The sequence below is a fragment of the Oryzias latipes genome, chromosome 4, assembly GCF_053564925.1.
Source record: "Oryzias latipes strain Hd-rR chromosome 4, Olatipes_Hd-rR_3.1".
NCBI lineage: Eukaryota > Metazoa > Chordata > Actinopteri > Beloniformes > Adrianichthyidae > Oryzias > Oryzias latipes.
The window spans coordinates 4,407,501-4,429,393 of NC_136240.1; the positions used below are offsets into that span (position 1 = coordinate 4,407,501).

General features: G+C 41.7%; 1 protein-coding gene across 1 annotated transcript in view; it reads left to right on the top strand.

Annotated features, from left to right (window-relative positions):
* Positions 1 to 21,893, top strand: part of ncanb (neurocan b) — a 151,941-nt gene that overhangs the window by 122,785 nt on the left and 7,263 nt on the right. The window contains exons 12-14 of the mRNA XM_078945501.1: positions 9,558 to 9,716; positions 11,838 to 11,920; positions 12,318 to 12,462. Coding sequence (XP_078801627.1) covers positions 9,558 to 9,716; positions 11,838 to 11,920; positions 12,318 to 12,462 — 387 coding nt within the window. The remainder of the gene's footprint in view (positions 1 to 9,557; positions 9,717 to 11,837; positions 11,921 to 12,317; positions 12,463 to 21,893) is intronic.

The window sequence follows — 21,893 nt, forward strand, 5'->3', positions numbered from 1 at the left end:
TATACTCCATCCCTCCATCCATCCATCCATCCTCCATCCATCCATCCATCCCTCCTCCATCTATACTCCATCCCTCCATCCATCCATCCATCCATCCTCCATCCATCCATCCATCCTCCATCTATACTCCATCCCTCCATCCATGCATCCATCCATCCATCCTCCATCTATCCATCTTCCATCCATCCATCCATCCTCCATCCATCCATCCATCTATCCATCCATCCCTCCATCCATCCATCCTCCATCTATACTCCATCCATCAATCCATCCATCCATCCTTCATCCATCCATGTTCCATCCATCCATCCATCCTCCATCCATCCATCCCTCCATCCATCCATCCTCCATCTATACTCCATCCATCAATCCATCCATCCATCCATCCTCCATCCATCCATCCATCCATCCATCCTCCATCTATACTCCATCCATCAATCCATCCATCCATCCTTCATCCATCCATCCATGTTCCATCCATCCATCCATCCTCCATCCATCCATCCTTCATCCATCATCCATCCATCTATCATCCATCCATTTTCTTAACCCGCTTTCTCCCTCTTGAGGTCAGGGGGCTGCCAGAGCTTAACCAAGCTTCTGTTTGGCAAAGCTGGTGTACACCCTGGACAAATTTCCAGTCTGTCGCAGCCACAAGTGGTGATCAGTGATATTCGGAGGTGTCCATATCTGCATCGTTATCACTATGGACTGCAATCCTTGATCTAAATAGAAGAGATATATATTTAAAGTTTTACAGAATTTTTGGTCAGAAGGTCACATGTTGTGCAATCAGATGCATTTACAGAAAGGTTGTATACTGGGGACACCTAAAGCTTGGCTACCTTGACAGGAAAACAAAACCCAGGCATAATTTCACAGAACCAAAGGCAAAAGAGAGGCAAAGCTCTCTTCCCTAAAGATCATTGGGGAATCTGGGGCAGACAGATACAAAAACATCTGAGCGTGTCGATGCCAAAAGCAACACCAGTGCAACGGTTGGAAACAGGCAACAGACAATTTGCTGAAACCTCCTCAGTCACTAATGAGGAGCAGCATACTGAGCAAACAGCAGCACTGAAAAGCTCGTGGACCAGTCCTGTAGTCTCACACTACACTCCCTGTCACATCACCAAAATACATCCAAAACAATCTATTGGCTTACAGATACATAGTCATTAGGTCCAACCTTGACTTTGGCCTCATCAACAGCCATTTGAAAGCGTTAAAGTGGAAGCCATATTTAGTGTCACCTGCCACACTATCGTAATGTTGTGCCAGTTAGACTAGAGAGTCACTTTGCCTCCAGAAGGGACGCCTTAAATTCTTATTTAGCTCTAAACTCAGATTATATTCAAGTCTATGGTTGGAAGTTATATAACCTTTGTGTACTGCACATTTGCTAGAGGCAAATGGCCCTGGCTAGGCTCAGATTTAAAAAAAATTTTTTAATGAAGTGAAAGAATATATAGAATAAAATTGTTTTTTTGAGAATTTTTGTCAGTAACTTTTTCTTGTGTATTTTGCACTTTTTAAAAATTAATATGTAAATGCCGACATTTTTTTTCTCGTCTTAAAATGAAATCAATGATATAAGCTTTATTAACAGACACCTTTTGAGGTACTTTACCCTAAGAGCCAAAGATCCTCTTTTACTGTGTATTTCTGAGATATAAAACTGCAGGGTCTCAAAAAAGGCAAACAGATGCTATTATTTTCTAAGTTGTCTAGGAGGGAGCTTGAGAAAGAAAGCACTAGCATTTCTTTTTTAGGGGATTTTAATGTCTCTTAATTGACATTATCAAAGGAAAGGAAAACAATTCCGTCCGTGAAACCAGGCTTCGAATCCGGGCTGCTCCCTGTTCCCTTCTCTGCTTCTGTGCCGGTCCCAAGCCCGGATAAATTGAGAGGGTTGCGTCAGGAAGGGCATCTGGCGTAAAACATTGCCAAATTAACCTTGCAACTCATCCTCGAAGGAGAGGTTGTTTCGCTGTGGCGACCCCTGATGGGAAAAGCCGAATGAGAAAGAAAAAGAAAGAAAAGGAAAACAATTACAAATTATGTTGAATAACACTGATCCCTACATATTTTTTGAGCTTCTTTACTTTATGTTCTCTTGGAAATGTTTGCGTCTGCTTGCACTTTCAGAGTTGATTAGGAAGCTGTGAAGCTTCTGGGGTTTGACTGACCCGGCTGTTGTCACCTAAACTGGAAACGCAGCAGCACACTTGGCTGAAATCTGCTCACTCTCTGGGTCTTCATGCTGGTAAACATCAATGCACTCTCAGAATGTGTTGAAAGGGGCCCATGCCAGGACTGAGATAAGAAGGAGCTAAACCGTCTTTGTGGTCCTTCTCCAACAATGGCCTTCTAAAAATAAAAAGGAAAAATGAGAACAGGTTCATAAATGAACACACATCAACACAACCACACAGGCACTCATAGACTGTTCCCACTCTAGGCCTGGCAAAAGCATTTCATATGATTAAAGGCATAATTCCATCTGCATGTGCTAAATAAACGTTTCCAGTGCCAAACCTTGTTTCTAATAGGAGAGCTGGAGAAGCTTTAGGGTCATTTATTCTCTTTCAGGGCGGTTATTAAGACACTGTTTAGTAAACAATTGTAATTCCTTACATCAGTCTGAAAGATAGTCCTGTAGAGAAAAGGAACAGCAAAAGTAAAGGACAATAAGATTCAGACTGGGGCTGCAGAGTGGTGTAGTGGTTAGCACTTTCATCTTACAGTGAGAAAGCCCTGGTTCAAATCCCAGCTAGGTCCTGTCTCTGTTCTCCTCATGCATGGTTATCTCCAGAAGCTCCACCTTATTGCCACAGTCCAAAAACATGCTTCATAAGTTGATGGTGACTGCAAACTCTCCATGAAGTCTTAGTCACATGCACCCGAGTGTACGGCGATGACCCGTATTGATGCTGTGGGTTTTTGGGTTGTCTGGGCCCGTAGAGGAGTGGCAACATCCTAAGTGGAGCGCAGATGTGTCTTGCCCATGTGGTCATGAAAATGGAACGTACCAATAGCTGCCATTACATTGACTATAGAATTGCGCAAATTGGATTTGCGAAAATAAATGTGCTTAATGGAAACGTGAACATTTCGAAAAAAACTTGCATTTATTGAAAAAAAAGCTTTTTTTCAATGTACATAAATGAATGACTTATCCCATGAGCTGGTTTGTGTTTGTTCACATAATTATGATGTAATGGAAACAGGGTCATTGCAAAATCAGTTGTTTTTTTTTTACTTTTCTAGAATGTTGATTAAGTTTTGCACAAATGTGCGATGTAAACACAGCCATTGTTGTGCGTATGGTAAGTGTATTGTAAAGTATTTCTAAGGCAAACGTAAGTAACACAGGTGATGCTGTTGTACGGTGTCCTTATGCCACACTGTAGTCATTGGTAAGGTGTGAGTACTGGCTCCTTACTGACCCCACCCAAATGCTACAAGCAGCGGGTGTACACATGGTCCATCTGTAGGGACACCTGTAGGATGTCCACAAACTACACTCTAATTTCCTCATCTCTAAGGGCGAGTTTATTCTTCAAAGAGATTGCAGTGGTCGCAAGGCCATCGGACGGAATCGCTAATTTTGCTGGGAAATGTGACACCTGCTGTGAAAAATGACATCCTCCAAAACTGGAATTTTACGGCCTTAGTTCATTTGTGTGCCGACCGCATAATTTTACCTGAATTTATTTTGAGCAATTAGAGTACGCTTACCGAGCCAACTCTGTTCAGAAAAATTTATTTTTAACACTGTAGATGATGAAAACCTAATTAAAGAAGTGATGAAATACCTAAGTCCACACACAGATAGCAAGAGACAGAGAGCGGACAACTATAGATAGAAAATAGAGCAAGATACTGGAAAGATCTATTCTCTATCTCACATCTTTTAGCACTGAAGAATGATTTTTTTTAGTTAATTTTTTATTTATGTTTTTAATTGCCTTCCTCTCTATAGCAAACAAACACAACACTTCCTCTTTTGTCTCATTGTGTACCTGCTTATTGTGCTGTCCTATGGGGTCCAGATGACCCAATCCTTACATTGACGTGTTCTCCCTACCATGACAAAGGTGGATAAAGTTGGAAAGATTTCATGTAATCCATGGACACCAGTGAAGATCACAAATCATTGAAGAAAAAAGGTTCAGAGCACTGTGTTTAGATGACCCCACAAGACCCCCCTGGGATAGCACAAGGGTTAATTGCAGACGCAGCAAGTCTATGATTCAGATGTCTTCCATGTTAAAAATAAACACTGGAGCCAATCCCGTCACTTGAAAAGTATGAACGCCACTTAGACGTTCAATGCAGACGGTGGCAAACAAAATCAATATGAACCAGACCCCGTGATTCTGGATATGACTGATCCAATGGATGATCGCTGTGAAGTAGAAACCGGCCTGTACTTTACCCTTGTGTTTTGTTTAAGTGCTGATTGCGACCTGTCGCCCGCAGCGTGACCATATGCAAACACTTTCTCTTTATTGGCTCACTGGGAGGTCTACAATCTTGACATTTTTTGTGGGCCACCTGCATGCTGTATCCACTCGTCGGAGCAGTTTTAACAAGGCTTTATGTGTGTGTGCCTCTGTGATAGACTGGAGTCCAAAGTGAACCCCACCCACTTGACAGTTGCTGGGCTGGCTCCAGCATCCCTGTGACCCCAAACAGGACAAAGTGGGGGTAGAAGAAAATTAAATTAATTTATGAACTATGGAAAACAAAGGAAGGTAGAGCTTGAGTCTGTTTCTCTTCCTGTCTGATATTTGTGGCATTTCATTTGGGGAAAACTTCATTGAGCCTCACAGGTGTTCTGATCACAAGTGCTTTTTATAAAACTTGCTTCCGTTTAGTCATTTACAGGTTTTCTTAAAACGCTCAACAAGGATATATTTATGTAATCTGAGCATATATTTACATGAGTACAACCATAGAATTAATTTACTTTAAACCTTTGTTCCCAAACACAGCTTTGCTCTAGATTGTGTTTTAGACACTGCTCTGCTGAAGGGCCATTCGGGTCGATTTGTCCCAGTAGAATCCACAAAGTAAATAAGACACTGCTTTGTATTTTATAAGTTATTGTTGCTATTTCGATAACTATGAATGAACTCTTGTTTTTTGGGGATAAATTAAACATAAATATAGAGAGAGAATAACATTTTTTTCCTAATCTGTAATAGTTTATAACTTTTGACAGAGGTTCACATGACTTCCTTTCAAAATAAAATACTGCTTGTGCCAGTGAGGTCATCAGTCATTTAAAAAAATAACAGTTTTTAATCATCTGTTCCCATTAAAGCACCAATAGCTGTCACTCATCTTGGTGTGTGACGTTTGTTCTCCACATTTGACCCATCTCCTGGGGGAGTAGTGAGCTGCAGACACAGCCGTGGCTGGGAACCATTTGGTTTAAGCCCCAATCCGTCCCCTAAATGCTCAATGTCAAGCAGGGAGACTGGCTTACAATTCCTCACACCGTATGTGTAAATTCTGCTTGTGCTTGCTGATCTCCTGGGACTCTGTCTAAATGTTTTAGTAGGGCTTTGGTAAACTCTGAAACTGCACTGCTAGGTGGATTGTTAGAGCATTTTGGGCACTGTAATAATAATGATACTAATAATAAATTTTATTTAGAATGCGCTTTACATTTCGGGTAAAATCTCAAAGTGCTAAAGCACTGTAGTCAAAGTTTCACGGAGCGAGACATACTGTTTGGGAATGAGTTGAAAAGAATTTGACTTATTTGACTGTTTTGCTTGATGTAGCCAAAAAAAATATCGATGTCTTTCAAACTAAAACCACTTCAATTTTCCTCAATTCAATTCAATTTTATTTATACAGCCCAATATTTACAACAAGAGTCATCTCAATACACTTTATGCTGGTGATTGTGCAATAAACATGAATCATAAAGAACATGAAGTCATAGAATTCAATAGGTAATGGCTAAATTAAACTACACAGACTAAACTAAACTGGACATCCTTTCCCTTAGAGCCTCCTTCACGGATCTCTTCAACAGGAGAGCCAGAATGGTAGAGTAAAAGAGCCCCATGAGGCTCTGTAGCTTCATGTAGCAGAGCCCTGGGAGCCTGATTGGTTTAGTTCAACCTGTGGGGACTTTCCTTATAGTGGATCAGTGATTATTCTAACCCCTCTGTTTACTTTTTTATATATAAAGGTGTGATTTCTTTTCCTTTCTGAAGAATAATGTGGTTTATTGCTTCATGCAGCTTTAGTGGCAGTACCAGCATCTTCTGGATTTGTAGGTACAATCTTACCGATCTTTAGTCTTTTATCTGTTTTCTGTTCAAAGCTGTTGGAGGGGACGGATGTTTCACCTCCAACAGACTGCAAAAACTCATCAGTGAAGAGTTACAGCAAATCAGTGGTAATGTTTCCCATTACTCCTAATTGTAGGAGTTACCTTGTTGAGTGTCCCATTAATCAATATCACACTTGTAATAACCATTATTAATTCTTCAGCCATTCTGAGCACAGTCTCACATTTTGACACCGCCATCAGGGGGTTTTCCTTTTTAGCCCCTACCTCTCTTTTCTGTGGACTGCTGTCATCTGGCCTCTGCAAATGGCACACTGAGCTGTCAGCCTTCAGAAAGCTTCGCAGTGAGGAAACACACAAGCTCACACAGAGCCATGCACTTTAGCTTTTTATCATTCAGTGGATCCAGAAGAACCAAGGAGCAGAAATATCCCTCAGTGATGTAGATAAATGATCCAATCAGTCACTTGGAGGCTTATGGCCTTTTATTTCCAAAGTGCTGGCCAGAAGAGTTGTTGGGAATATTAATTGCTGAAATACGCTCCGTACTTGTTCCCCCTATCTGACTGACGAGAAAAAGAAGACAACTTGAATAATGTCTAAATATTTGAAGAAGCTGACGTGATGTCGAGCTTGGAGCCTCCCTGTCAGAGAGTAGGAGGAGGAATCAGCAGAGACTTGCTTGAAGATCTGAGGGGGAGAAAAATGTTTTTTTTATTTAGTTCTTCTACTGTGTTTGTTCTCCTCCTTCTTTCCTCATCTTTGCTTTTCTGCTGCTTGCAGTTGTTTTGTTTCCTCTGCCTCTGTAAGTCTGTTGGGCTCTGGATAAACTTAATCCTCTTTGGTTTGTTTGTTTTATCACATATAGTATGCAGAAGCCGTCTGTAAACTCTCTGACCTTGTTTATCTTTTATTATGTGAATATGAAACTATTGGTTAAGGTTTTCATGGAAGCAGCAGTGGGAGAAACACTCTGTGTTGTCATCCCAGCACTTTGCCATCCAAAGAAGACTTGCATGTTTCATCTGTAGTTCACACTTGTTTTCTGTCACACTTGGGCCCACTTTCAGTGGTAAAAGCAGCAGCGTTAATGTTTGTCTGGGGCAGGTAGACAGACGATGTTTTAGTGAAATAAGAGAGGTTTCAGTTCACAAAGCAGATTTTCATATGCAGAAGTGGTTTTTTAAGAATAGGAAATACATTTTTATCAGCAAGCACAAAATGATTGGGTTGTGTTTTTTAAATGTAACACAACTTTCCTACACCGATCAGGAAGTCAGGTGTTTGTGGCTCTGTGTAGATTTTTTTCAGCTGTCTGCATTTCTTCCTTCTTCTTTGAAAGACACAAAATCCACCACAAACATTTATCAACAATGATACAGTCATGAAGATTGGCCTCAAATCCAACTTTAGTCACCTCTTGTGACAGAAGATTCCTAACCCCCTGTTGTAACAGTAACATCTGTCTATGTGTTGGCTCAGCTGCTGGACAGGACAAGTTAGAAAAAAAGTAACATAGGTTGGTAAAAGCTAGACCGCTCCCATGTGATTTCCCTCACCTTCTCTTGATGTTCATCTCTGACTTTGAAATGTAGACATTTTATGGACTATGATGCTGCAACTCATAACAGTGAACAGGTAATTCAAGGTAATGCATTCCTTGAGTAAAATGCAGTATAAAGAAGAAAACAGCTGTTAAGAAAAGACCCTAAATGTTGAAGACTGGGTTTGTGGTGGAAACAGAAGTAGGGATGTCCCGATCCTGTTTTTTTTTTTTTCAATTCTGAGTCATTTGATCTTGAGTGTCTCCCCAAGTCCTGATTTAATACTTTCAATACACATTAAAAAAAAAAAAATCCAAAATGAACAGGTCCTTTCATTTAACTGGCTTTATTTCATCACTCTAGGGATTCAAGGATTCTTCATTGTCGTTTCACCACAGGGTGAAACAACATTTGTGACTTAGGTCCCAGTATAGACATTTACAGAGCAGAAACAAAATTATCAGTGCCATAAAAATTTGAATTGAACACAAAGACAATACAAATATAAACACAGTGTAAAAGAGATGTTGGTCCATGAAAGTGGATATTCAGCTGGAAAAAAAAGGCGGGGGAATGGGGCTGTAGGGGACTCCTGAGCCCAGTGGCCTCCCAGCTTCTGGGGAGAATGTGCTCATTAGTCTGGTGATTCTGCTCCAGGACCGTTAACGCAGGATCACAGAACCAGCTCCTGCAGTGAGAGTGGGATTGTGCTTCTGTGAGCTCAAGCTGGGAGGGATCTTCCAGCCAATATGCTGCTCTTTACTGCTGGGGTGTTTGAGTTTGCCGTTCAATGGTGAAAAGAGTGAGAAGACTCTAACTCTGTGGAAAACATAGATTGGGAAAGGCTTCTCTCCTTTATTTTCCCCTGGTTCTGGTCCTCCATGGTTAACACAGCGAGTGTCTCCTTGCATGTTAAGCAGGACCCCAATCTGCACTCGTAAAATTGCTGGTGTCACTTCTCATTTGATGAGGGAGAGGCGTCTTCCTCATCAACCATCACCAACTCTGTAGAAAGGAGGCAGAAGGGGAAGATGAGGGCAAACTCAAGGTGGTTTTGCTGAGAGATCTACTCTAGTAGTTGAACACGTATCGACACACATTCAAATAAAAAACACAGTTATTTACACAAACAAAGCAGAGCACATACATATTTGCAAGTCAACTCCTGGAGAGTTAAGCCAGAAGAGAATAGAGGATGAATAGATGGAGGGGAGAGAAGGGGTGAGGTGAGAGGAAGAGCCGGTGCACTGACAGAACAGTGAAGGGGCTTAATTACAGGCCAGCTCGGCACACTGAAAGCAATTTCTAAGAATTATTGTCAGATGAATAGATTAAAACACCTTACTGCTGTCTCGCAAACAGCTTGCTCCTGATTTTGATTACAAATCAAATCATCGGGAAGATGACACAAAAGGCTGGGGCGAGGGGAGGGAGGCAGAGAGGAGGAAAAAGGAAAGGACACTGCTTGAGAAGGAGCATGGCATTGAAGAAAGATGGAAAAACTGCAAAAAAAGAGTTGCCTGTCTGCGGATACAAGTAGCTAACCTGCTTCAGGAAATTTTTCCCTCCTTTGATCCAAATCTTCCTGACTCTGCCATGGGATGCAAACAACCAACGCTTGTCCTCCCACCTGGATAAAAAATGAAGTAAAAGTCTCGTTCAGTAACCGCCTTTCTTGTGTTTCGTGGTCCTTGCAGACACAGAGGGTTGTGAGCACTCGTGGAGGAAGTTTCACGGCCACTGCTACAGGTATTTCAGTCGCAGACACACCTGGGAGGACGCCGAAAAGGACTGCAGAGAGCACAGCGGCCATCTGGCCAGCATCCACAGCGAAGCCGAGCAGAATTTCATCAGGGGTGAGTGCGGTGGGCAGATTTGGCAAACACAGAAAATGCAAATGATGCTGTCTCTTTTTACCAGACTGCATAACAAGCAGTTTAAAGTCAAAGCATGTCCAAATATTTTCATTCATGAGGACATACAAACCACATATGCTCATGCTTGTTTTCCATCAGCATACAGTAAATAATGCACGGATGTTCCAAACTCACAGCGAAAAGGCTGTGGTTCAAATCCCAGCTGGAACCTTTCTGTGTGGATTTTGCATCTTGTCTTTGAGCATGTGTGCGTTTACTTCTCCTACCACAGTCCAAAAGCATGCTTAATAGGTCCATTGGTTGCTCTGAAGTGTACCTGGTTTGTATCTGTAACTGTGTGTGATTATGTGCCTGGCAACAGGCTGGTGAAATGTCCAGGGACATAGGTCAATGGATGGATGGATGGATGGATGGATGGATGGATGGATGGATGGATGGATGGATGGATGGATGGATGGATGGATGGATGGATGGATGGATGGATGGATGCATGGATGGATGGATGGATGGATGCATGGATGGATGGATGGATGGATGGATGGATGCATGGATGGATGGATGGATGGATGGATGGATGGATGGATGGATGCATGGATGGATGGATGGATGGATGCATGGATGGATGGATGGATGGATGGATGGATGCATGCATGCATGGATGCATGGATGGATGGATGGATGGATGGATGGATGGATGGATGGATGGATGGATGGATGGATGGATGGATGGATGGATGGATGCATGGATGGATGCATGGATGGATGGATGGATGGATGGATGGATGGATGGATGGATGCATGCATGGATGGATGGATGGATGCATGGATGGATGGATGGATGGATGGATGGATGAATGGATGGATGGATGGATGGATGCATGGATGGATGGATGGATGGATGGAATCTTAGAGAACTAAATATTTGTTGAGATTGGTAGCCTTTATGCATGGACTGAAACACAGGAGCTGATCAGTCAGCTGTATGCTTAGCCGTTTTACATGCTTCATGACCTTTGACCTCCACTGCCACTTGTGATTTGTGAGCAGCTGATTACTACTAGCAAACCTTCTCTAGACAGTAGAGCTCCCACCTTTATTCCACTCAGCCAGAAAGAGGTAAATTGCCTGGAAAATGGACATTGTCTCTCCCTTAATGAAGAAGTCAGTCATTAAGGAGATGCATGCGTTCAGTAATGATGTTAATCATCCCAATGAATGAAAAATTAAAGTGTGCTTATCCATCTGCACACAAACAAAATCAACCAAAAACATGATTAGAGTTTGTTTTCACTTTTCTGACTCACAACGCCATCAAACCTGGAGGCTGTCAGGCTAGTTGTGCCTCTCATTCCTCCTTAAAGCCTGTGGCTTTAAAAATATCTCAGTTCTTAAACATCAGTTAGTCCAGGGCCTTTTTGAGCCTTTTTTAATTTCAGAATTTGCTCTCATAATGTATCTGTAAAACTCTTTCTTGAGACAACTCTTGATATCCATCCTTTTAGTACAATCCCATGTACTTTTTTTTATTTCCAGATGTTTAAATTGCCTTTCTATATGTATTGCAGGGAGAAATTCACTCATTATTTTACACAATAATTCCACAATAAACCTCAAATGTTTATGTTCCAAGGATTGATTCTTTCTTTCCACACCTTCATGTTAAGTGCAATAAAGTTCCTTGTGTCTGTATCATTAACTGACTTCTGGGTTCTCTTGTTATCAGAAACGGGTTGTGTTTTTCTCATACCTGACATGTTTCACCTTTATGTTAAATCTTGAATGAAAAATAATGGGGGGGTGTCATTCCTATGTCATTGCAAACAACAGATGTAATTGGTCAACTCACCTCTGAGTTCAGAGACTACTGAGGGTTAATGCGGAATAATGCCTTTAATTGCCGCCTTACGGCTTTGTGGCTCCGTTTATTGTCATGAGTATTTTATATGTGGCTGAGAGATGAGAAAGGCTCCATTTGACCGTCCCCTCCTCCTGCTTTTGAGTTAAAAGGGAACAAACTGCTGAGTTTCTAAAAAGATCAGGATTTTGTTTTTTGCTTTTACTTTTTCAACTCATTGAATCTGTGTGTAATGTTCTACTCAGGCCTCAGTCATGACAACACCTGGATTGGGCTGAACGATCGCACGGTGGAGGATGACTTTCAGTGGACCGATAAGATGGATCTGGTGAGAAAAGCGCGGCTACATTTAGCTTGTTACAAAGTTGTAACCCTTGTGCTATCCTAAGCACTTTACCATTGGGAGTTGGGTCATCTAGACCCAATAGACAGTGCTCTGAACCTTTTTTCTTCAATGATTTGTGATCTTCACTGGTGTCCATGGATTACATGAAATCTTTCCACCTTTTATCCACGTTTGTCATGGTAGGGAGAACACGTCAATGGAAGGGTGGGGTCATCTAAGGTAGCACAAGGGTTAAATAAACTGAAGCTTGAAAAAAAAATCCCAGAATCCTATTTCTCTAGTTTTTGTTTTTTTATTTTAGTCTTAACATATTTAATGGTCTCAAATATTTATAAGTATATTTTTCCTTCATCTTTGTCTTTTTTTGTACATTCTACAGCAACATGAGAATTGGCGTGAAAACCAGCCGGACAATTTCTTTGCTGGAGGAGAGGACTGTGTGGTTATGATTGCACATGAGAACGGCAAATGGAATGATGTGCCCTGCAACTACAACCTACCCTATGTCTGCAAGAAGGGGACTGGTAAGAAAAGAACTTCATCTAGCAACCCCATTATTCACAACCACACATCTCCACCTGCAGCACTGTCCATTGCTACTGGCTTAACTACACTGTTAAACTTTCATCACAGCCCAGTGGAACGTTTTGCTGGCAGTTTGTTTTCACCGCTTTCTTCAAAGATCTGTTGCTCTGGATTTAGTGTCGACCTCTTACGCTTTATGGATGTAGATCTGAAAAGATTACACATTTTTAGGATGTTTATGGAAATGTCTTGTCTAAATTGACAGCCTTTACACCCAGGTTAGGTAAGGTTTATGATCAATAATCTGCCCATCTTTTTTGTAATACCATTAAACTCCCTACTTTGCTCAGTGAGGTCATTTTCAGCCATCAACAGAGGACAGTTTTCCATTTTACTTTATTATTGTTGTTGGGGTTTGGTGACTAGCTGCTATGGTTACATCAACGTTGTTGAGCCATTTCATTCACTTACTTTATTAGAGTTATGGACATAAACCTTCCAGTAGAAATATAACCCCTATGTCCTGAAATGGTTCTTAACAGGATCTGAGAAACTGTCAGGAACTGGAGGAGTAGAACCCAGAAGGCAGCAGGCCGGGTTTGGTGACGGAAACTCACGCTTTTCATTAAAAAAAAAAGTAAACAGGACAAAGCCCATGAAATAATACAAAAGGGTGGCAAAACTGATGACCTGGCTATGAAGAAACGACACCTATATACACTGCAAATGACTGAAATCAAGACTGAACCTGACCCTGGGGTTACAGCACAGGATCAAAACCAAGGAAAATGACTGACATGACCAAATCCAGGAGCACAAACTTCACAGAAACCATCCGTCTCAGCCTGTTTAATGTTAAACAAATAAATCTCAAATAGATGCATTTTCTTTTTTCAACATCAGTTGAGCAGTCATTCCTCTCTTATCCCTAAATAACATTTTATTTTTATCATGGGAGTTACGTTCTAAAAATAAACTGTGAAAGGTCAAATATGTCAAGTAGTCAGCTTTACTTTTTACAATCATGGACAGACATGAACATTCTCACACTTTTCTCTTTACTTTAAACTCTCAAAGTTCAAATTTTCACAAAAAATAAGTTGTTTTATAGAGTGAAAACAAAGATGTAATTGGGATCAAAGATTTATGTGGATTTGACAAATTCTGGAGACACAACGTGAACGAGATTGACTGACAAGGTCTACAGCCAATCAGGACGCAGAACACAATTATTAGGATTGAAAAAAAGTTTCACAAAAAAAAGCAAAACAGCAACATTGTGAAAGGTTAACCGCGATAGAGTGAGGAAACACTGTCGTACGAGTATATATCACTTTTTGCCAAAACAAAGTACCGTGATTAATAATTTAATCATTAGCTACATGTTGAATGAGCCGTGTTTTACAACTAACTACCAGAAATTTAATAATTCAAAGCACTGAAACCAGAAGACATTGGTAGATGATAAGACACATTTCTGTTAGGGCTTCATAAACCAAAACAGTTTTAAAATAACTTTAGTTTTTTCAGGAAGGTTTCAGGTACAGTTTGAAAATAACTGGCACTACACTCCATCCTGACAACAAATAAAAAACATAACCACAAGAAGACTAATGTTTCCATCCATCTTCCTCCTCTTATCCGGGACCGGGTCGCAGGGGCAGCAGTCTAAGTAAAGATATCCAGACTTCCTTCACCCTGGCCACTTCCTCCAGCTCCTCTGGGGGGACCCTGAGGCGTTCCCAGGCCAGCTGACAGACATAGTCTCTCCAGCGTGTCCTAGGTCTTCCCCGGGGGAGGCGTCCTGGAGGCATCTGGACTAGATACCCGAGCCACCTCAACTGGCTCCTCTAAATGTGGAGGAGCAGTGGTTCTATTCAGAGCTCTCTGCGGGTGACAGAGCTTCTCACCCTAAGGGAGCACCCAGCCACCCTACAGAGGAAGCTCATTTCAGCCACTTGTATTCAGGACCTGGTTCTTTTGGTCATGACCCAGAGGTCATGACCATAGGTGAGTATTGGAACAAAGACTGAACGGTAAATTGAAAGTTCTGCTTATTGGCTCTGATCTGGCTTCACCACGTCGGTACAGCAACCGCATGACGACAGACGCCCTCCGATCCACCTGTGGATCTCACGCTCCAGTCTTCCCTCACTCATGGATAAGACCCCAAGATATTTAAACTCCTCCACCTGGGGCAGGAACCCTCCACCCACAAGATGCAAAGATGCAAACTACCTTTCTCCATTCAAGAACCATGGCCTCAGACTTAGTGGTGCTGACCCCATCCCAGCCTCTTTACACTCAGCCGCAAACTGCCCCAGTGCATCATGGAGGTCCTGGTCTGATGAAGCCAATAGGACAACATCATCAGCAAAGAGCAGAGAGGAAATCTTGTGGTCCCCAAACCAGACCTCTTCTGGCCCCTGGCTGCGCCTAGAAATTCTGGCCATAAAAACTAAGAACAGAACCGGTGATAAAGGGCAGCCCTGCCAGAGTCCAACATGCTCTGGGATCAGATCTGACTTACTGCCTGCTATGCAAATTAAGCTCTTGATCCGGTCATGCAGAGACCGGACAGCCTTCAGTAAGGCTCCTCGGACCCCAGACTCCCAGAACACCCTCCACTGGATACCACGGGGGACGCGGTCAATCGCCTTCTCCAAATCCACCAAACACATATGGACTGGATGAGCAAACTCCCACAATCCCTCCAGCACCCTAAAGAGGGTCTAGAGCTGGTCCACTGTTCCACGACCAGGATGGAAATCGCACTGTGTTGTTGTTCCTGGATCTAATGTTTCAAAAGATTTAAAGAAATGCCATCCAAAAGATAAAAACTAACGAAGACTAATGCAAAGCAAAAGAGATAAAAACTAAAAACAGCTAAAGATTTCAAAGCTTTTCAAAGTTTTAGGTTTCTGTATAAAGGTCACAGAAAATGACTGGAAGTTACAGTAATTATACTAAACAGCAAGGAGAAGCAAACCTCTGAGGTTATTCAGGAGAGTCACAGCCTGATCTGCTGCTTTTCCATCTCTCACTCTTTTACATTGAAACGTCTCCCATGTAGAGGAAGAGATTAGTGATGACCGTCTCCATGCTGCTGTTTACAGTCGAAATGTTTCTCTCCCTCACCAAGCTCCAGCATCAACTTTAAGGAGTTTTTATGTAGAGCTCACATCCCAGTTCAATTTTATTTTTTTTATAAGCAACATAATTATACATTCCCCAGGGATTAATTATTTCAGGAAACACTGTATTTCCATTTTTTTACTCTGTGAAACTTGAACAGAAAGATGAGAATTTCAAAAACGTGCGCCTCAACCTTTTTGTGTGTTGCAGCTGCTGTTCTTGTTCAACTATAAAGTCACTACATGCTCCTCTGAGAGCTTGTTAAGGTTTATTTTTCACCACCTCTTTGCATAATAGTCACATTCATGACCAATGGAAAAGATGTGTATCCACCAACTCGTTCAGAGAAGTACTGGCCCACAAAACCACCGTGCTTTTATTAAGAGACCGGACCCTTGAGCATTAAAAACATGTGGGACTGCTGTGTCTTCTCCACTGAGAATGGAATTTAGAGCTAATGATAAAGTGAAACCTATTCTTTATGTCAAGCCACAGTTTTTTGTGAAAAGCCAGTTCACCAATGAGGTTGTTTCTAATCTCTACACCATGTGAATAAAAACATCAACTTTAAGGCCAATCAATTGAAATTTACTTGTTGTAAAACATGTCATTTCTTTTTTACAAATCCTAATAAATACCATTGCGATGGCTAAAAGATGACACGCTGAACTTTTGGTTAAATCCCCGTGTTGTGAGGTGTAAGACTCCCTCTAAAGGGAAGATTTTGGAGAAAACCTCCACAGAAAGTCTATGACACATCTTAGACTCCACACATCTGTGATTAAACAGAAGAGACCAGTGTTATCAACATTGATACCCAGATGATCCTGATTTGTTGTAAAAGTAAAAGTTACATACATACCAACTCCAAACAAACCCCTACAGACCCTGCCTCCTACAGCACATTCATACCAGGAAAGTCTGGGCTACAGTGTGAAACAGAAGCATGTGTGTGATGATCGTCTGACCTATTGGCCAGAAAGGTCAAAGGTCCAACCTGGCTGCTTGGATAATCATTTTCTTGTTACGGTCAGACATTCCTTATAATCATTTTAGTGTTAAAGGGCAATTGAAAACCTTTGGGGATGGATGGTGGGGGAAGTTTACATAAATGGACATCAGTTCCAGAAGGATGTTCTTCATAAAACCATCTTCACCACTTAGCACAACCTTCCCAAAGCCTTTCAGAAACCCTCAGATCAAGCAAACCAAAACAATTTTTGAGGTGATCAACAAGAACGAACGGTGGACCAATCATTGCGTCTTGTGCACCTCACACATTTATGTAGGTTTAGTGTTGTTGTTTTTTTTCAGTTTAATGCAGCACTGGATGCATGAAGCTGCTCCTTCATCTTTTTGCTGATCCTGAAGTGAACAGCAGTTCATGTTCAGCTGCATGATGTGCGTGTCTGCCAAAAGATCATTGAGGAATTGCACCTCCTTGTTGCTCCGGGCTTGTTCACAGCCTGTGGCTTTTAGTGGAACTTCCACAGCTCTTTATTCCCCAGATGACCGACTATGGTTGCTTGTTATCCCCAAAAAACGGATTACAGCTGGAATTTGGTTTAGGTGGAGCTGGATTGGTGCCAGCTCATATAACACTGTAACCAAACTGTACTACAGCCTGCTTGGAAGCAGACTGAGACCCCTCTTCAGACGGGTATCAGTCCACTTCTCTGGTTCCGACCAGAGTCCACATGTGTATATTCACACCAAAGAACACTAGGTCCAGACAAATGTGAGGAGTGTGCTTTGGTCTGTTTTAACCAAAGCAAACAAGACAGGTGTGAGTACACCTTATTACCACACCAGAGGGGGGGCCTTAAACCGTAACACATGACTGATTTATTGCCATCTTTGACAAAGCGTAGAGTCTAGTGGTTAGCACAGGGAGAAGGCACTGGTTTGAATCCCATTTGGGAGCTTTCTGTGTGGAGTTTGCATGTTTTCCTCCAGGCACTCTGGCTTCCTCCTACAGTCTAAAAAGATGCTTCCTAGGTTAATTGGTATCTCTCAATTGTCCCTTGGTGTGAATAGGTAGGTCGTGGTGCTTTCACCCAGCAGTAGCTGGGATAGGCCCCAGCAACCCTATGACACCAGAGGGATTCAGGGATTCAGAGAATGAATGACTAGATGGATAACAAAGAGTGACACGCAGCACTGAGTTGGTTTCTCGTTTGGAAAACATTCCTAAAAACCGGTCATACACCCTAAACTCCTCTAGTGAGGAGATAAAGAAATTCCCCATCAGCAGGGCATATAGGAGGAAATCGTTCATCCATTCTAGATGGATTATTATGTACAGAGGGGAGAAATCTAATTTGGTATGGCATTCTCTGCAGAGCCTGAGAGCACATTGGTAAATGATAGACTGTTGACAGTGCTTTCAGCAGCACAGTGGTCCATGTAATGTGATCACTCTGTTCGCACAAAAAAAAGCTTTTGTTTTATAAATGTATTTCAAAATTAAGGTGTTTGGGATTGTGTGTCTTGAGCAGAAGAAGTTTTCTGTTCATTGTCTTCAGTGAGTTTTAGTGTCTGGTCTTCAGTTCTACCTTGTCAGGTCATCTGTTTTATCTGCCTTTTGTTTCTCCACGGTTTTTGTCTTGTTTAAGTAGATTTATTAAATGTTTACGTTTCTGCCTCTAAGCCCAGTTTCCTGCATTTCCTGACAGCTGAACCCAATGTGACTCTGGTTCTATGTTAGGATTCACAACTAAATTCTATTTTGCATCTCATCCTCTAAACACAGGTTTTTGTTGTGATTAGAAAGATTTTAATACAGACGATTGTGAAACTGAATGATACAGAGTTTAAAGAAGCCGATTCTAATCAAAAAATATTGCGTTAAACAGATACACTTAGTGTCGGACCAGTAGTGAGGAAGACTTAAAGCTTCTCCTCAGGATGCAGGAACATCAGTGTTGGCTGCTCCTTCTTTACTCAGCGACGCCTGAAGGAGCCTGGTCACTTTTCAAGATGCTTCTGTTTCTTCTCTTGTTCATTTTCCCACATCACAGAGGAAATCTCACGTTTTACTGTAACACAGAGGATGACAGAAGCTGCATTTCCAATACAGATATGTGCAAAACGTTATCGAAATTCTAGAAATGTTGAAAAAACACAATTTCCCAATTGCACAGTTTCCATTAAATCATAATAATGCGAATAAACAAAAACCAACTTGTGCGATTAGTAATTCAAAACCGTGGCGACAGATTTCTGCTAATAGTACTCATCATCTATCAAAGGAGACATCGGCCATGGAGATGCGAGCTCCTTACACGTGGGAGGGGCTACGGATGAAGCCATTTTGGGAAATGGTGGTTGGGGATTTTTAAAGAGGAGCTGTGGATCCAACAATTCCTCACGACGCGCTCAACTTTGGATGATTCGTGTGATGCTGTGGGACGTCCGCTGTGCATCGCCCAAGGCAGCCAGTTCCTACCAAGAAGCACATTGCCATCCGGTTGTTGGTCACATGACTCATTTAATCTAAAAAAAAGTGTTTCCATTACATTCTTAAGAAATATTTATATTTTTGATACTAGTCAAAAACCACCTACTTCAAGAGCAAAACACGTTCAAAGAAGAAGCAAAAAAATGTCATAGTCAATGTAAAGGCAGCTATTGGTACGCTCCATTTTCATGACCACATGGGTAAGACAGACCAGCGCTCCCTTTGGATGCTGCCACTTCTCTACGGGCAAATTTATTATCACGATTCTGATTTGTGCAATTTCATGGTCAATGGAAATGCAGCTAGAGAGACATGAGGGGAAGGTGAAAAGAGGGAGGAACTGAAGGAGAAATCCTTTGCTTTGCTGCATCAGTTTAAAGCCATGTCAAATTGTGTGGATCAAGTGATTACATGAAATTTGTGAGTGAAGCTGGTTAATGAGACATTTGTGTATTTTTTAACTCTTTTTTTGTCTCTAAGTGTCAGCTAAGGCCCATTAAAAGTTCCTTTTCAGAAACAATTTAGAGAGAGCCCTTCTTCATCGCAGCATTACAGTGCCTCACTGAACAAGCCAAAGTCCATCAAGACAATTATATAGTTATAGAATCCATTGACTTTTGAAGAACCTGCAAACCTTAGTCAAACTCGCAGGTTTTTGAATGTTACTTCCTGCTTGTGTCTGCTTGGTTTAAGTAACCCTTGTGCTATCCTAGGCACTTTAACATTGGGAGTTGGGTCATCTAGCCCAGTGTTTTTTAACAAGTGTGCCGGGGCACACTAGTGTGTCATGGGAGAGGATCAGGTGTGCCGTGGGAAATTGCCCTCATTCACTGATCTAAAAACATTTTCCCTCTCCAGGATTTCAGCTCTTTGTTCATACAAACAGGCCCTGATAAAACACTGAGTAGTTAGGAATATGAAAAATCGTGAAATAATTTTTTCTTTATGTTTATTTGATTCTATTAAAGACATTTTGATAAGAATGACGGTACCGCGATTTAGCCGCAGCTTAAGCTCTGTTTTCTGAAAAGTCCCGCCCTTTTAACTGTCTCCACCAATCATTCTTGGAGGCTTAATCATATGTCATCAGTCTGACCAATCAGAAGTGGTTAAAGTCTTCACTTCCCTTGTTCTGATTCTGCTCATAAAGTCTCTCAGTTCTAACATAAATACCAGCTAAAGCTCGTCTTCAGCGGTGTAGCTTTCCACAGAATCCGGTATCAGACCGTGGAACAAGTGAACAAAACCATGAAGCTCAGAGACGCCAGTTTGTTTGCGGTCGGCGGATTTTTCCACTACATCTCCCATGATGCATTTGGTTAAATTGACAGAGTCTTAGTGAACAACGAGTCTCTCCTCTTAACGTCTTAAAACAACAACGAACACACATCAAACAGTTTCTAAATATTTTAACTTAACTTTTATTACATCTTTTAGAAAAAACAGCTGCAGTTTCCAGCTTTTTCTGCCACAATTATCACAAAAATGCATGTGAGATTGTGGAGGGACTGTAGATCAATACAGACTATGAGTTTCTCCTTTTTATTAATTTTTGGATGCTGGTGTGCTGGGGGATTTTTGTCAAGGTTAAAGTGTACCATGGCTCAAAAAAGGTTGAAAAACACTGATATAGACCCACTAGACAGTGCTCTGAACCTTTTTTCTTCAATGATTTGTGATCTTCACTGGTGTCCATGGATTACATGAAATCTTTCCACCTTTATCCACCTTTGTCATGGTAGGAAGGACACGACAATATGAGGGTGGGGTCATCTAAGATAGCACAAGGGTAAAACAGAATTAAATCACTTTTCAAGTCCATCTATTATCTGAATGGTGCAGGGTCAGAGAGGTTGCTGGAGCCCATCCTAGCAGCATTAGAGTGAATTCAGTTCAGTACACCCTGGACAGGTCCCCAGTCCATCTCATGGCCACATACAAGTAAATCAACACAATACTGCTATTTGATGGCCAATTTAGAGATGTCAACCCAAGATGCATGTTATTAGGCCATTGGAAGAGTGAAAAATGCACAGAAAGGCCTCATTTATCTTAGTCCTGCCCCCTGTCTCCACCTGTGATGGGCTGTCAGGTAATCTACATAGTTGCTTTCCCCTGTATAGCTGGCTTTAAAGCAGACTCTGCTCACAGGATCACTGCCAGAAAATCATCTGCAGCCAGAGACTCTGTAGCCTCATGCTCATGTTTCCACGTTTCATGTTTTGGATTTCCTCGCCTCTCATTTTGGACCATAGAGTCAATTTGCCCCTATCCAGCAACCCCCGGAAGATTTGTGTCAGGCGGTTTCCAGTCCTCTGTGGGGACTTAGATGGATCCCCAGTTTCCAGATTAACATGTTTTGACTCTCTCCATCTCCACGCCCTTACATACCCAAAAGTGAATGCTGTCATCTCCTCCCCATGAGCCCAGCGCCTTCTTCTGACACAAATATCTTCGTGTCCCCCTAAAAAGAAGAATCAGAGAAATATAAACCTACTAAGCAACATAAGCAATGTGAACTACCAATGTGAACATTTTAAAACTTGCTGTTTTTGCTGTTTTTCTCATGTATCCTACTGAAAAAATGCCTTTGGGTTTCAGTCGCTGTAAGGAGCAGTCACCATCAACAGAATCTGTTTCCACTCAGTCCCAGTGCTGCCTGACTCAGAGCGTGCATAAGTCACAGTTCTTATTTCTTTAAACCATGACTGTCAAATATGTTGAGGGGATTCAACATCTGTCAAAAACCCATTTCTCCACGTTTACATTGATTTCTCCAAACCTTACATTCAGGAAAACCTTCAGAAAGTTTATCCTTTTTGTTTATAGCAAATG